Source organism: Terrapene carolina, unplaced genomic scaffold, assembly GCF_002925995.2.
Source record: "Terrapene carolina triunguis isolate 2854851 unplaced genomic scaffold, T_m_triunguis-2.0 Scaffold85, whole genome shotgun sequence".
NCBI lineage: Eukaryota > Metazoa > Chordata > Testudines > Emydidae > Terrapene > Terrapene triunguis.
This window is the reverse complement of record NW_020664436.1, coordinates 14,332,262-14,349,633: the sequence shown is the minus strand read 5'-3', so window position 1 is coordinate 14,349,633 and position 17,372 is coordinate 14,332,262. Positions and strand designations below refer to the sequence as shown.

The window sequence follows — 17,372 nt, the reverse complement described above, 5'->3', positions numbered from 1 at the left end:
GGTTAACATTTGTCTTATGAGACTGATAAATGTAGTTCCTTTACAAGCAAGTTTTCCACAGCAACAAAATCCCACTTTGATATTTCTACTACAGCAGCCACCAGTTTTCACTTCAGTATTTTTAGAGTGTACAGAGTAAAGCATTGGAGCTGTCCAACATAATAGTTTGTACATTCTCTTCTTCCTCTGAAGAGTTTTAAAAGGGATTTTAGACCTTGATGGCGAGAATCCCAAAACAAGAGTAAAATGAATTTATTTTATTGCAAACAAACGTCTAAAGTTAAATTTCTCCACCTACTTTTTTAAAGAGAAAAAGGAATCAGCAGGCTAAGGAGATACACCCATTTGAGAATTGACATGATTAAAAATTAGATATAAAATGGGTGACTCACAGTTTCATTAGCTTACAAAATGGTGGAGTAACTACTACAAGCACACTAGGTATACAGTATTTTGGGGGAAAAGGGGTTATACAGACACACAGCTAACTTCATATAGATCCCATTAGACAACTGGATTTACAACAAGTTTTGTTTAATAAGAAATGGGCAAAGCCAGCTTCTTTTCAGAATCAAAATGCAGAACAAATGGAAAAGAATTCATGGTGTTGTACCTTCACAAGTTTGAGCCTTCACAATTAATGCAACCAAGTTTTACACTTTAAGAGCTCTTCTACATGCACTCCACCTTCACTATTTAGCTCCAGGTTTCCTCTTTGCCCCAAGTTTTGCTGAACTCCAATGTTATAAAACCTTTCTAGTTCTTGCCAGAAACTTTTGCTTTCCCAATCCCTCCACCCAGAAACTGCATAGAGAGGATGGAGTGTAATATGAACATTACGTAGTCTCATGATATTCATGAGGGCCACTATGAGCCTCTACATGAATCTGGTTGCTAACATTTCTATTCAATTGTGACAATGACTCACGACTGTTTCCTAGAAATTGGGGGAGGGAGGAAAAAGGAGAAAATTCTTTAATAAAAAGACACCAGGTACAAAGCAACGTTTTACTTTTGTTGTGGTAAAAAAAAAAAAAAGTCACATTTTACAGATAAAATGTAGAACCCTGAAATACTGACACATTCTCTTATCGTGCACAATGCTGAGGTTCTCTTACGAATCACTTTAAAACTGCAATTAAAAATGTACAAAAAAAGAAAAGAAAAAAAATCAACCCACAAAGCTTCTAAAAAAGGAACCCGCAGGCACTTCCTCTTGTGGAATGTTTAAAAAGTTAGCCTACTAAAGAAAAACAGTCGACTTCTTGTGAAGGTTTTGGAGAAATATGTATCAGTTCGTTTATTTGGGTATTCAATAATATCCTTGGTGATAATGCTGACTCCATGGCTTCTGACCCCAGAATTGCTGCAATAGATGGATAAATAATTAATTTTGAACCATAACCAGACATTACTCACAGCTCACTTTCCTACATTAAATATATTTACAAGGAAATTAGATGACAGCTAACTAACCAGGGAAGAACAACAACTTTCCAGTTGGCAGTAATATCTGAACTGTGTAAGAAACAGGAGGCATCATATTGTTTAATGTAATGCCATATTGAGAAGAAACCAAATATACTGACAGCCATTATAATCAATAAGCCACAGCTGAAATGCAAGATATCCTAGACTTTGAGACAACTTTGCACATCATTTTCACACATGTGAGTGAGGGAGTCAATTCCTAAGGACTTAAAGAAAAAAGTCTCAGAAGTTACTTACACCCTGCTGCCACTGGTTGTAGCCCTGAGATTGGTTTTTGTAGCCACGATTATTTCCCCTTCCTCTGAAATTCTGTAACAAGAAGGTGTTTTAGAACACGACTACATTGGTTGTAGGCCACATTCCAGAAGGGTATGCATGAGAATCCAAGACTTACCAGTGCACCTGTCATGGCACAAACCTTAGAGAGACACTGAAAAGCTCTTAAAATGCGTACATTTCTCTCCATTGTTTCAGAGATTTATATTTGGTGAGGGTAGGTTTTGAATTTGATAGGTTTGATAAGCCAGTAGCTCTCAAACTGCTGCTGCTGGTGGTCTGAAGAACTGGCTAATCCAGTTTTGGCTTGTTTCCAGCTGGCTAATTCTATTAAGACAACTATAAATACAAATATGTTCCTATTCTTTCATGTAAGCAACTGTTGCAGTCGCCACAAGAATATTATGTGATCAGGCAAAGATATGGTTTATTTAATAATGAATGAGAGAAAAGGGTGGTGCACAGAGTTTGGGATGCAAGCCACACTATGGAAGTGTACTTAAGAATTTTCACTATATTGGAAGAAATGCAGCATTCTGGTTTAAAATCAGTGTTTGGGAAGTTTGTCAAGTAAGTCTATTAGCTTGGGCTCCATCTGCTGGCTCTTTAACAGTCCAAGATAATCCAACATAACTTTTGAATGCCTGCACTCAAGTCTGTCCATTTGAAGGAGTAGCAATTAAGTTCCTGGTGCTGTTAAGACCACAAACAGCTATTATGAGATCCTCAGAATACTTAACTGATGCATCATGCACTAGATCAACCCCCAAAATTGGATACATTTGTCCTCACACATCATACAAGTGACATGGCCACTCTTAAACCATGAGCAGTGCACATGTTGTGTTGTAGTGCTTGAAGCAGTTAAAATTCATATTTCCTTTTTGCATCCCTTTTGTTACTAAACTGTCTCCTTCAGTTACATTTCACTTTACTTGCATTAATGTGAGGGGAGCCTTGCATATCTGTACATCTTGGGAGATACTAGGGACAGTGTACATGGAACAGTCCCTCGTGTTATTTTTCATGTCTTGGTAGTCTGGATATGGTAGCTCCTGTAATTTTGAGCCTACATATGCCTCCACATATTCCACAGAACAAGTACATTCATTTACTGGGTTACTGTTATTAAATTTGTGAAAATACTTTCTTAGGCTAGGTCCACACTACCCGCCTTATTCGGCGGGTAGAGATCGATCTTCTGGGATCGATTTATCGCGTCTCATCTGGACGCAATAAATCCATCCCAGAAACGCTCCCCCGTCGACTGCGGAACTCCTGTTCGCCGAGAGGAGGAAGCGCTGTCGACGGGGGAGCTTACCTGCACCACGTGGACCCTCAGTAAGTAAACTTAATTTGATCTAGGAAACGTCGACTTCAGCTACGCTATTCTCGTAGCTGAAGTTGCGTTTCCTAGATCGATCCCCCGCCCCAGTGTGGATCAAGCCTTGGTTATGTATTTTTCAGAAGCATTTTACACAGGTGCTGTCCCTTTCACTTAAAAATTCTATGTGAACACTTCTATTAAACCAGTTAACTGTTAATGTAGGAAGCGTGTGCTTCCTACCTTCCCTCCTCAGGTGTGGCAGGGGCAGCAATGAACTGCCTTAACTGCTGTTGGGCACCAAAGAACTAGTGGTGGAAAAGCGGATAGTGAAGTGCTTAGACCAGTGCTTGTAGCTTTCAAACACATGGAAAACATCTTGTGGGAACATAACAAAAAATTCTGCTGCAGTGTGCTTGGACTGCAAAAACAAGAGCTCTAAATTTCTTCTGATTTAACAGGAGCAAGCAAAGGCTTAAAATCTTGCCAATTATACCAGATGCACCAGCTCGAAGAATGTTTAATAAAGGTTTGGTACCATGTGTGTTAGCAAGTGCCAAAATTACCTAATGTAGACAGGCCTTTTAAACACAAACTCACCGTACCACTATCACAGGAGAGTTGTTTTTTAAACTGTGAATCAACATGCTTCAACCTGCAAATTTGTAAATTACCACTGCAACCTTTCAAATAAGAAATTGCCTTAAATGCCTGGTAAGTCAGCTTTAGCACACCTACAGAATGCATTACCTACCTGGTTGTAGTTCCCCCTGTTGGGCATTCCACCTCTGTTATAGTTTCCTCTGTTTGAGTAACCACCTCTGCTTGGAAAGACAGGGCCACGAGGGTATGGATAGCCAATTGCCCCACCGCCACCACCGCCACCACCACCGCCACCTCCTCTCTGAGGCATATTGCCACCTCTCCTGTTGTATCCACCACGGTTCCCAGGGACTGTGGAAGAAAAAACAAAAACACGCATTTGTTCGACAACTCTTTCTTATATAAAAACTATTGTCTGATATAGCCGACATATCTCAAATCCTAGGATTTACACGCACTACATTTTTAAGGAAGACTTGTTTTGCCTAATGGATTTGGATGCCAAGCCCACTGGCTTCAAATGAAAAAGAATGCCTGAATAGGAAATTTTTGATACCTATCTAATTGATTAAAACATCCAGAGACACCAATGTACTGCAAAACCAAACACCAAATCCAAATGTGAAAATTCAGCAACAGCGCCCTTGACAAGCCATATGAATACAGTATAGGATCTCTAGCTCCCTCTTAAATTAGTCCATAATTTAAGTTACCCCATATACCGTTCATTAGCCCATTCGTTTATAAGCCAATCCCACAAAATGGATAAGTAAAAATAGCAAAAACGGCATGACCCTTTCATAAGCCGACCCTATATTTCAGGGGTTGGAAAACTTTGGCTCCCAGCCCGTCAGGGTAAGCCAATGGCAGGTCGGGATTTTTTTTTTTTTTTTTTTTTACCTGGACCGTTCCCAGGCACGGAACCCCTCAGCTCCCTGTGGCCACGGTTCGTCATTCCCAGCCAATGGGAGCTGTGGGAGTGCCACTTCAAGGAGCTGAGCAGCTCCGTGCCTGCGAATGCTCCAGGTAAACAAAACGACAATGTATTAGATATTCAATTCAATGATTCCATAGAGTTTAAAGTCATCAAATTTTGGTGTAGACCCGTTTATAAGTCGACCCACGCTCTTTGATGCGTCATTTTTACCAAAAATATTTGGCTTATGAACAAGTATATACGGTAGTTGGCAAAATATTTTGCCAATGTCTTGACTTCCTCTTCAAGTATATTTGGAGTTGAAGTCAAGCTTTCCCCAGCATAAAGGTAATGAACCAGCTACAGTCAAAGATTAACACCAAAGCCAGAAATGCTTATAAAGTTAACAGGTCTGTTTCTAGGCCTACCTCCTCCCCTGAAGTTGCCACGCATGTTGAATCCTCCACGTCCTCTCTGGCCACCTCTGTTAAACTGATTTTTACCACTTTTTTTGTTACTCTTCTTTGAGCCAGTGTTCTGTTTCTTTTCAGGAGGAAGAGATTTTTTACTTTCTTCTTTATATTGTTCCAGGAGCTTCTCAGCATCCTCTTTCTGTAATTCTACATAGGTTATTTCATCAAAACATTCTGCTACCTCCGGCAGTGTGAAGTTTCCTATAAAGGAGAAAACCCTGGATGTTCAGAATACCCATTGAGCTACAATTAAACCCTTTACTCACTCCTCCTCCAAGAGCAGGGACAAAATTCCAGAAACCGAATCACTGAATATGAAGACAAAACTGAGGAGCGGTAAGTGAAGCAAACAGTTCACCAAGAAGTTGCTAATACTATCCAAAGCTAGAAAATATTCTGCCTATTAATTTTTTGAAACCTGCACTCAGAACAAACATCAATGTCTGCCAAGCATGTTTAATGTTTTTTTTTTTTTTTTTTTTTTTTTTTAAAATAGGGCACTTTATGCCACGACAGCTTTGTGCATCTGCATGGAGCATATCAGCATGACTGAGTAGTGTTAAGGACTGCAGCAGAGGGAACACACAATATAGTGTTGTCTTACAAAGCTACAATAGTCTTCCAGTTTCTAGGTTTTAGTGTAACTGTTTTAAGGTAAGCAAATTTGAAGTCTAAAAATTTACATTATCCCTTTAAACAGATACTCAACATCCTAAAACACAGTATAGGATTATGTTCCATGCCTTTCATTTTGAGAACTGCATGCTCTGGAAGATCTTTTCCCTCCACCTCTGCCTTCTTTTGTGTTCTTTGCTTGTAGTCTTCATCTTTTGGGCAAACAACAACTGCTTTGCGCTGGAAGCCTGCAAACAGGCACATTTTTCTCCTCTGCGCAGCTGCAGACACATTTGTCTGAAAAAAATGCAGTAACTTACTACACGTAGCTGTCATTGTCAGAACTAAAGGAAGTTAAACTTATGGTGTATAAATTTCATCTCTACAAGAGCTTGCAATGACTTTTACATGTAAGTGGAAGGAAAGATGTAGCATGGTGCAACTTTACAAAAATCTTACACTCTTTGGATGCGAACACTATTTCCCTCAACACCCCACAATTTTGGAGAAAGCTTAAATTATGACATATGAAGGGATTAAAAATGCTTGTAGTACAGTTCAACCTTTGGCCTCCTCAATGGAGGTAAGCAGGAAAAGCGGAAGAGCGCAACAAACAGCTGCTAGATTCTAAACCTGAATCCCACTTAGTTATTGCCATTCTAATTTAAAAATTAAATTTCACACACTGTAATTTATACCTGATCCAAAATGAAGTTCCGCTTTTTACGAGCGGCAATCTCAATGAACTTGCCAAGACACTGCGGAGCTCTCTGCAACAGTGTGTTAAGTTTTCCAGTGTCAGCCATCTGCCGCTTAAAACCTGCAACCTACAGAAACATATTCCAAAGTTATAGTAGTACTCCTCCTGTTGCTGACCTATTCCTTTGTTAAGTGCTTTTATCTGGCATTGAAGGCTTAATTCTTTTAAGCCAAGTGAAGCACTGCAAACTTATTTGAATTGGTGTTCTTAACAATATCTCACAAAAGAACAGTAATTCTTTAAAAAGTCTGCTATGGCAAGTGAGCAATATTCCTCTTTATAATCACTACAGACATCATGCAAAAATAATAATTACTGCATTACAATGCATGTCGGAATTTAGAGGTGTAACCCATCCTCAAGTATTTTTGTCCTGTATTGCTTTTTAAGACATTTCATAACTAGCAGGTCAACCAAAGAAATCTGATTTCTATTAAGAACATATACTACATAAGGTTTAGAAGCCTGCTGTAATTCATACTATATTTACTTTGTTTAGTCAAAATTTCTTAAGTCTCCCAAAACCCAAAGAACTGTTCAATACTTTATTTGACATTTAAGATCACAAATTGTATGGGAAAGAACAAAAATCCAAGTGAGCTTTCAACTTTTATAAATGTACTGACAGACCTCAGTCCTGCCACTACTTACCATCATTTTGTCCATAATAGTATTTGTTCCAAGGATATTGTATTTTCCAGGGTTCTCTGCTGCATGTTTGGAAACCCATGTAGTCTTCCCAGCTCCAGGCAAGCCAATCATCATTACCACCTATTATGACATGGTTTAGATTGTTATAGTTTAAGTGGAATGCCAAATATAGAAGCTGTGCTAATTGGCAACTTATCAAAAAATGTTGCCATAATTATGCCAATTATTGCTTTAATTGTTTCATTTAGTTAAAATATGGAGAAACATCAGAATGGTCCAAACTGGTAAACTTTACAGAATTTAACAACTTTAACATCATCCATTACTTGTTTCGAGAACTAGTATCCACACAGATGGCCAAAACTAGTTGTGTGTAGTAAGATTTTCAATAGGATTACTGCAATTAGATTAATATGCTTTAAAAAACATTAGTTCTTTTGAAGAAAACTATCACACTTACTTCACAGTCTCTCTTTTGTTCAGGTCCCTTTGGTCCTCTAACCCGATCTTCTAATGGAACCTTCTGAATGAAGCTATACTCTTCAGGTACGGGAAAGTAGGGTTCATCCTTCTGACCAAAGTTGAATTCAATTGCACAGTTATGGCAGAGAACATGTGGGAAGAGTGGTCGCCCATCAAGAACTTCCTTACTGATTTTGAATGCAACACCAAGATCCTGCCCATTCTTGGAATATGAGAGTTCCACTTCATCGCCTTCAAAATTCTGTTAATATATGAAACAAAGTTTAACTTGCACTAGTATAAAGACCAAATTAGTAGGAATCCAAGTACTCTGTATATAATCACTTCAAGTTTCCTTTTATCAAGACTTCATGATGGAATCTCAGTTTCCATTTTTTGTCCGCAATACAAGTAACCAAACTTAATCTTATTTAAAGTTTTGCTAGACACAAGAAAAATGCAGCCCTTAAGGTAAATGTAGATAAAAGTTATCAAACTTTGTATAATGTAAAGGTCTTCCATACAGGCTTTAACTCAGTTAAACATGCATCAAGTAATGTACCAACACTAAGAAAATTAACCAGAATGTTTAAGATACAAGTATCTTGCTCCAGTTTTTTAGAATCAGGTCAGCCTTTCCCACGTAACTAAGCCAGAAAATTCAAGTTTCAAAAACATAGAAATAGTGGAAAACTTACAGCAAAACACGCAATCACATCATTTTCATCAAACTTCTCACCAAAGTCTTCAGTCTCACAATTGCATGTCTTTATTCCTTTTAGAGAATATCCATAAGAAAATTCTTCTTCACCTGGTGAAAGAAAAAGACAACTTAAAAGCTACAGTGACTAGCTACAATCTTGTGTTCTAGATTAACTACTTTTAAAGGAGTTGTCAACATTCTAAAATAAGTTTATACTCATTCAAATGAACTGTGCTGTGTCTCATTTTGCATTTACTTCACCACAGGCCATTATCTAGGAGTTCCAAAATAAGGGGGGGGGGGGGGGGGGAATGCAGCTAGACATCAAAACAAATAAATCAGATATTCCAAATTACTCTAAGGCCATCTGTTTCCCAGCATTTTGTTCTTTTAAATATTTCTAGTTAAAATTTACATCATAGATTGTTACATCCTTGAAGTTCTCGGCCTTCTCTACTCACTCCAGTAATGAGCTACAGTTCCTGAATTCTACCTTACGAACTGTCAAAATGGACTACATCTTTAGTTTTTAAAACACATTTGACTTTTACTGAAATGAATTAGATGGCAGCTAAGAACTATCTTTAAGAAGGAGCCTATACCATCACCAGATGCTGCTCCAAATTACTATTTGTTCAATAGTGAACATTTCAACAAGCACAGTAGACACAGGTATTAAAACTTCCTTAAATTCTGAAGAATAGTTTGTGCACCAGCACACCTTTAAAAATATTAGTTTACAGCTGCTGCAGCAGAAACAGATGGAACTCAAACATTATCTACAAAGATGGCGCCTCACCAACAATGGTGGGTGTTTAAATATTTAGACAGCAGAATACTAGGAGAATAATTTCCTTTCATCCAGTAGAGTATTCTTCCCTCCTACCCACTTTCAAAAGTGAAAGAATTTTGGTAGAATCACCACATAATTCTTTATTTTCCTATTAATAATTCTGAGAGTAATACCCTTTTCATTCTCTGGACTTGTGCCAACATACTTAGCAATCTGCTCTTCAAGTTAGTCTTGTGCCAGGTTATATGCAGAGCAAAAAATATACAGAATTATTCTACACAGCTGATGCTTTTTATCATTAAAAGGAAAGCACAGCTCTTGCAAAGTCAAGAGCCCTTATACCTTGGCCCAAGAAGTGTATCCTCCTTTCAAAGCCACTGTCTTCACAGAATCACTTGATACAATGCCTATCTTAGTGTGTTTAGGAGGCATCACCAACAGTATTTAAAAAAAAAAAAAAAAAAAAAAAAAAAAAAAAAAAAAAAAAACAAAAAAAAAAAAAAAAAAAAAAAAAAAAAAAAAAAAAAAAAAAAAAACCAACCCTATACAGATTTAGTTACTCCATAAGAAGTGAGGTGGTCACCAAAAAAAGGCTAAATGCCTTTTAGCTAAATTTAAGTAATACTGACTGACATATTTTGAAGTCTTACCAAGCAACATTCCACTTGTATTCAGTGACCAGCCAACCCGCACTTCATGTATGTCAATGTCTTTTGTATACAGATGTTTAACAGGAATCTTCTCTGTAACCTGTTTTTAAACAAAAATTGATTAAAAAGTGAAAAGAAACAAGACAGATTCCTGAAGATAATATTTTGCATCACCTCTTAATACAGGCTTCAAAATATTAAGTACAAATAAGAGCATACCACATTTTCAGGTATTATTGGGGGGAGTGTTGGAGTGGGGAAAGAGTTATGTAGTCTTGAGTTAAAACTTTCTGGAACTACAAGTCAGCTACCAAGTACTTATATCTTCTGGCTAAGAATGTAAAGGTGCATGTGATTTCAAGAGCTTTGTTTATGGAGAGGTTGGGACATCTGAAGTATAAGGAGCCCTTCTAACTTTAAAATTAGTATTATGTTGAACAAAAAATTCACTTGACTCTTCTGCATGGTAAATATGTCAGTACTCTGCGTGCATAAAAAAGTGAACATTATTCTAGCCAATATGGTACAGATTAAAGTGCAGTATTACATGAAGAAATTAAGCCAGTGTTTTGGCTGTAGTGATACAAGGACAGTTTAAAGCTTAACAGTATTTCTTTTATAGCAAGGGACTGATAGCAAACAGCTCTTTAGGCAAATGTTATGAGTATCAGCTTTTGCAGAACCTATGGTTTGTTTAAAGACGTATTACTCTTATGATTACAAAGAAGAAGAAAAAAAAAAAAAAACACCACCCTTAAGTCCCCATAAATGTGTAAGACAGCTAGCTGCCATATATTTGCTGCTGTTCAGAGCTTTGCCAAGCTGTATCTAGTGAAAACTAACCAGAATCCTCTGCTCTTCAAAGTCATATAAGCAGAATGACACTGACGTCAGACAAGACAATTGGAGCTGCAGCAGTAATGGCAATGTCAGCAGGCACCAAGAATAATTCATTAAGGGAGCCTGGGTAAAAGGAGATACCCACCTACCAACCCTTGCAGCAGCCAGGAGGCCTAAGGGCACTGCATGAAAGAACAAAAAGCAACTAGAATTGTGAATGGGGTGCATGAAAGGAAAAGGCCTACGAATTTAAGGCATAAGCTGGAGGCAGTAAGTCACGACAAGGACCAATACCTGGCAGTAATTTCAGCACCCACCCCTTTCCCGGGAAGTGTTGGCTTCCTACATGGTTGTGGACCATCTATAGCACTACAGCTTCTTTCCCTTTCCCACCTTGATCAATACTGGCTTCAGCTAGGAGACGGAGTCCTGACTATTAGTTGTCTGGTAAAGTTACCAACTCCTGTGGCGTAAGCAGATGACTGGGTATGGCCAGGAATGAGATTGCTGGGTTAAATTACAATTAAATACAGTACCATTTTATTCCTTTAGACTGTAGGTGGCATGAAGCGCAATTCTCTGGTCTTGGCTAGTTGGTGTCAGGTAAGTTTTTCAAGCCTTGTTTATAGCTACGATTCAAATGTAAATCTCTGCATTTTGTAGAGTCTTTGTATAAAAGGAAGCATTTTTGCCAATTAAGTTTGTTATTTTTCATGTTTTAAATAAAAAAAATTGTTCTTCTGGTCTCTAGAGAAAGATTAAAAATCCCTATGCTCTGGATTTATCCCATCTGATCTAGCTACAATTGAATGGAATTATATTTTTGTAAAATTCCAGCTATACCATGATGAGCAATAAAGTTTTTACACATGCTCAAGATCATTCCCCACTAAAACAGTAATAATCTGATTTACCTTCATTTCAAAGCAGACTTTGCCTGTTGAAACTCCATAGGAAGCTCTCCCTCCAGCCCAGAGAAAGGCAAAACTTTCCATGGTCAGAGAGGAAGCACTAAAACGGTCTCTTGAGATTTTAAAATGCAAGTCGCAGTTATCTGTCAATATAATAAAAATCATACTGTTTACTGCTATTCATATGTATGTTTGAAATTTAAACAGATTAGTTCATAACAAATGTTGTTAAGTATGGTGTCTAATTTTGGGAACTTAAATAGGTGATTTGACTTTCACAAGTGCCAAGCAGTTGATTGCAAGTGGGCTCAGAACTCATGAAATTATTTAGCTGCCCAGATATGACTTTAGATGCAACTTTAGGCACTCATGTTAGAAAATTTTGGTATACAATTTATTAAATTTAGTTACAATTAATTTCAGAAAGTTCTCAGTATTGTTTTCAGTATTTATTTTTTCAAAGTTATTCCATATGAGGCATGACCGGAACACAGCTCTCCTGCTCCTGGATATGGACACTTCAATGAACCAAGTGGTTTGCTAAATATTGGTAGGGTACTTTCCCAGCCCAAAGTTTCAGATAGCTGATCAACCAGAAAGCCCTGAGGAAGCCTGATGAGTGTGTTCTGAATCAGTTTTACACATTTATTGAAGTTTCCCAATTTCCTATAAAAATCTGCTGCTAGTGAGTCTACACACCACTGTTTAAAGTTTATTTCTAATTTCTATTTACCATGTGGTGTAACAAAGTTAACTGTTTACAGGCAGACATTAAAAATAGCTTTAAACACCGATAGGTGCTAACAGTTTATACAACAGGCTCTAAAGAATAATATTAACAAGATACAAACAAGTACCAAAAGCTCTATATATGTGATTGTCTACATTACTAACACGTAGCCATATTAATTTCAAGCCAATTAAAATAAAAAATACTCCAAATCAGATATAGGTAGCTTACACAGGAAGAGCATGGCAGCAGATGATCCTTCAAAATGAGAAAAAAGTGCCACATGGGAAAAAAACAAAAACAAAACAAAAACCACACTACTACTGCACAGTTGGAACCTTAGTCCCAAAAAGTATGTCAAAACTGAAGCCAGTAACAGCATGGAAGCCTCTAGAAAACAAAAACAGCAGATCTAAAGCCATAACAAGCCAATGTACCATGGGAACGTGAGGTGTGGGATGCAGCCCTTGAAGTGCCTAAGAATGTACTAGAAGCCACAGCCACACTAAAATTTAGCGAACAATATATTATCCTGCCCATGTACAAGACTTGCCTTCCCACTTTTATTTAGAACAGCATCTAAGCGTTAAAAGTTAACAGTAACCAGTCTATGAACAAAGGAACTGTACTGTTTTACACGCTGCATCTTGTGATATTCTTAAAACTAAGAAGTCTTAACAGGACACATATACTTTAGGTCTAAGATTTAAGGAGCTTAGTATTACTAGAATTCTCATTTTGTTTGTATGGAATGACCCCCTTCTACCACCATAATGTTTGCAACTGAAATTTATTTTGTACTATTACTAAATACTTTTCATCCATAGTTCTCAGAACACTTCCAATACCCTCCACACATTATTGCATACGAACCAGAAAGTGAAACTGATTAGAGATAAACTTGCATAGTTTTGCTTACCTGTTTTGTAAAAACATTTAAAAAATTTTAATTTAGAAAGTTACCATCACTTTGTATGGAAGTGTCAGGAATATATAAACTGGATCAATGTTGCTCAGAAGCTGACACAAATAGAAATTTAATGTAATCTAAAAATTGTGGTGGACTCTAGGAAATACAGGCCACCAATGCACATGTAGTGTTTCCTCATGCCACTGCTCATATTAAGTTGAAATCTGTGTAAAAATGACTGCACTTCAATGGCATAACTACTTGTGTTCAAGAAACTAGACCACTACTAGTAGTACAATAAAACCACGGCTATTATTTAGGCACTCTGAAAGTTCTATCATTAAAAGACAGCTGCTTACGACTAGCAGTTTTCAATTAAGAATGAAATCTAGTCTGTCAAGAAACACTATCAAACTGAATTAACTGCTAGGCACTTTCCAAAAAATAAATAAAATTTTAAGTTTCATAATCTACATCTAAACCGTATTCTCTGTTGATGTGACTGTCAATCCAAATTTTCCCAGTTTTAAAGTTTCTCCACAAAGAGCAGAAACTGAAGACAAAATGGTGTCAAAGTATGCAGAGCAAACAAGCTGGAATATGAAACATTTCTATAATTTTCAGCAATAGTAATCTTAGCGTTACTTGCAACACTATGTATGCTACTTTTAGACAAGTGTCATCTAGACTGTTCCCTTTAATGAAAGTGAAGGATATAATTTGCAGCTGTCTAACAGACTGGATAAGGTTTCTTTTTAAATTGACATGGTAACTGTCCATTGTGTCAAGGCACTGTAGAAAATATGGTACTGCTTTATACAGAGACCATTAAACGCTAGTGATGTGTCATATCTGGAAGAATTAGTCCCGTTCCCCACCCCCACTTTACCCTTAGTGGCAGCACCAAGGGCTCACAAATTGGTAATTCTCTCCCCTTTATAAAATTTACTACTCTGCATAAGTCAATCACACACAGTTGGAACTGGACATATTAGTGCTGAACTAATTCTGAGACTAATGCACAGCTGACATTACAAATGACTGATAGGTAAGACTTTACAGCTGTACAAAGTTTGTACACAAGTGGGTAAGAATTCTCCATGCATACCAACACATTCCTACTTTGCACTAATGACTAACGACCAATTAGAAGTCAACTAATGGTTTGCTCTAACTTATTAATATCAATGCAAAGACTGCTTATTGTAGAATAGGGCTTAAGCGAACCAAAAAGCAGTTACTTCATCACAATATGTACTCTCTTATCACTGTATTGTTTAATCTTTGAAGTTGTGGTAAGCTGCCTCTTCCCTCCCAAGTTAGAAAGGCTGTACAGTAGAACAGAGCCTGTACATACCATTTCATAATCAAGTTCTCAATTTAAATCAGCCTACTGAGTTTCTTCACTTGGTTTATGCCCTCACTGTACATCATTCTCCCAACTTTGAATCTCATTTGTTAACACCTGTTTAGTAATTGGCGAACATTTTGGAAGGTCTTAGTTATAGATTTGATATACCCCTTTGCAATATACATCCTGAAACCCCTCCCCCCACCCCCAGCAAAACCAGGGGTGATATTTTTAAAGTTTAAAAGAAACACCATACAGGGAATAAAACAAAGTAAAGCCTTTCAGGCTCTCTTCATATATCATAAAAAGCAGAAAAATGGCACAAGCCCATTCTGAAGTCCTTCACAGGTAACTTTTACTGGTGAGTCAACCTGTATGTTCCTACTACAGTTCAGCAAGCTAGTTTTAAAGGGGGGGGGGGGGGAGAGGGTGGCAGGGAACTTGTCACTGGAGTCAAAAAAGCAGATATACTTACAAGTATCAAGACAAACCATTGTGTCATCAAACTGTTCATCTTCCTCTTCAACAGGTGGTTGAGGAGATTTGGCCCTAAAAACCAACAGAATAAATTTTGATACATTTTCCTTAATAATGTTTTTTACAAAGGGTAATTAATACCTAGCTCTTAGGGCTTTTCATCGATAGACCTCTAATAATATTTAGTGCTTTGAAGTTTCACTACCTGCTGTACTTGTTTTCTTCAATGTATTCAAAATATCCCCGGCCATGGTCTTCACGTGGTCTCTTCACACCTCGCTTTTTATCACCAGCTTTTTGTTGTTCTGTTTTAGTATCTCCTACAGAAAGTAATTTAAATGAAAAAAAATGTTTAAGGTAGGTCCTGTGGAGAAATGCATTTTAATTTGTACACGTTAGTATTTCCCTAAGCGTTAGGTTTCAAATTAAAATTTAAGAGCACACCACCTAGCTGCCAGAAAATTATACCAGCATCCTGCATAGAGATCTCTTAAAATTAGAGAAAAATAATAATAAAAAAAAATTATGCAGAGTGGTCCTATCTGCAGCACTACGGTTCTGACAATGATGTGGTCTGAACATTATTGAAAGTTACGTCATGAATTGTCAGATCTGTGAAAAATAATGACCTCATTTATACTGTCCCTGCACAGAGAAGACACCTGCTGCGTTCAGGGCACAGGAAGGTTAAGCAGAAAGGAGACCAGTAACTCAGTGCATTAAGTAGATCATTTACATCTATCTTCCTTCCCCTCCCCCACTCCCTCCCCGTAGGGCACACTGGAGCTGCGCACAAGGGCACTACAGAACTGCAGCGCCTCCCTTTCCGCGTGGCCAGGCGCAGCTTGGCGGCGGGGGCCGCTCTGCATGGGGCCTGGCCGCAGGGAAGGGGATTCCGCCTCCATTGTACCGAACGTTCCAAAAACGCGATCCCGAGGAGCAGCCAGGCCGGAAGCAACGTCACGCCGCGAAGCGTTCGTTTGCACAATACAGCGCGCCCCAGCGGCCCCTCCGTAACCGCCCCTCCCCCACGGCGCAGCAGCCCCTTCCCCTCGACCCCCCTCCTCACCCCCCGCCACGCTCGGAGACTGGCGCAACGGTCCCGCCCTCGCGCAACGACCCCACCTGCCCGAGACCCCCGCCCCCAGCGCGGGGCCCGGCGCAGCCGCTGCGGGGAGACATGCGGCGGGGACAGGGGCGCGCATCCCATCGCCAGCGGGGAAGGGCCCGGATCCCTCACCCCGGAAACCGCCCCCCCGCGCCCGGCCCCTCAGCCCCGGGGAGGCCGCTGCGGCCGGGCCACGCACTCACCCCCGACTGCCTGGGCCCCGGGGCGGCCGCCTCCGCCGCCGCCTTCCGCTTTCTTCTTGTCCTGCTGCTGCGGCTGGTACTTGGCGGCGGCGGCGGCCGGGTCGGCAGGAGCCGTTGCCGGGGGTCCCGAGGCGCCGCTTTTCCCGGGCGCCTCCTTGGCGGGCCCCCGCTGCTGGGGCTGCAGGAGCGGCGGCGGCTGCTGCTGCTGCGGGGGCTGCTGCTCCCCGTGCCCGTTGGCGTCGCCGGCCGCGGCCTCCTCCTCGTCGGCGAGCTCGTCCTCCCCCTCCTGGAAGCCCTGGTCGTCTCCGTTCTCATCCTCCTCTTCCTCCTCCTCCGAGCCGCCCGCCTCCTCCTCCATCGGGCCGCCCCCGGCCCCCGCCCGCTCGCCGTTCTCCTCGCCCAGCTCCATGGCGTCGCCATCGGCCGCCTCCATCCCTTCCTCGTCGTCGTCCTCGGCGGTGGAGGCCGCGGCCTGGTCGGGGCCTCCCTCCTGGCCGATCTCGGCCGCCTCCCCCTCCATGCTGCCGTTGCCGGGCTCGGCGGCGCTGCTGGCGGGGCCTCCCCCGCCGGCCTCCTCTTGGTCTAGCGCGGCCTGGAGCCGCTCCATGAGGTCGGCCTTCAGGCCCTTGTCGGAGAGACGCCGCTTTTTCAGCTCCTCCTTCAGCTCCGACACCTTCAGCTTCTTCACGTTGACGGGCGAGCAGCTCATGGCGGCGGCGCGGTGCCTGGCGGCGCTGGGCTCGGTCGGACGGCGGCGCTGGGTCGAGGCCCCGGTGGGACGCGGGTGGGTGGGTGGCGCGGCTGGTTCGTGCGGCTGCGGCAGCTGCAGAGCGGACCCGCCTGGCGCCAAATCCTTTCACCGAGCTCGCGAGGGAGAGACGCGCCTCGCGGGGCCGCGCACGCAGCTCTGCCCGCCCCGCCCGCGCACGCAATATACCCCCTCCCTCTCCCTGTACCGTAAATGCCGCCGAGCGCCTCTCCAACCCCACTACCGTAAATACCCGCCCCAGCGCATTCAACCTTGCCTACCCCCAGCTTTTCCAGCGCCACAAAGGGGCAGGTATGAACCCTTCACGGGGCAGGAGGAACACGACTAGTGCTCTTAGCAAAGAGCTACTGCTGTTA

At 40.9% G+C, this 17,372-nt stretch overlaps 1 protein-coding gene across 1 annotated transcript; it reads right to left on the bottom strand.

Moving 5' to 3' along the window:
- Positions 1-237: 237 nt before the first annotated feature.
- HNRNPU (heterogeneous nuclear ribonucleoprotein U) lies at positions 238-17,132 on the bottom strand. The gene is made up of 14 exons (XM_024210277.3): positions 16,248-17,132; positions 15,142-15,256; positions 14,935-15,008; positions 11,472-11,611; positions 9,718-9,817; positions 8,270-8,382; positions 7,570-7,833; positions 7,110-7,229; positions 6,397-6,525; positions 5,827-5,995; positions 5,039-5,284; positions 3,846-4,045; positions 1,729-1,800; positions 238-1,366 (listed from the first exon to the last, which is right to left on the bottom strand). Exons 1-14 carry the CDS (start codon positions 16,954-16,956, stop codon positions 1,313-1,315), a joined length of 2,505 nt encoding a protein of 834 aa, XP_024066045.1. The 5' UTR covers positions 16,957-17,132; the 3' UTR covers positions 238-1,312.
- Between the last annotated feature and the right edge of the window lie 240 nt (positions 17,133-17,372).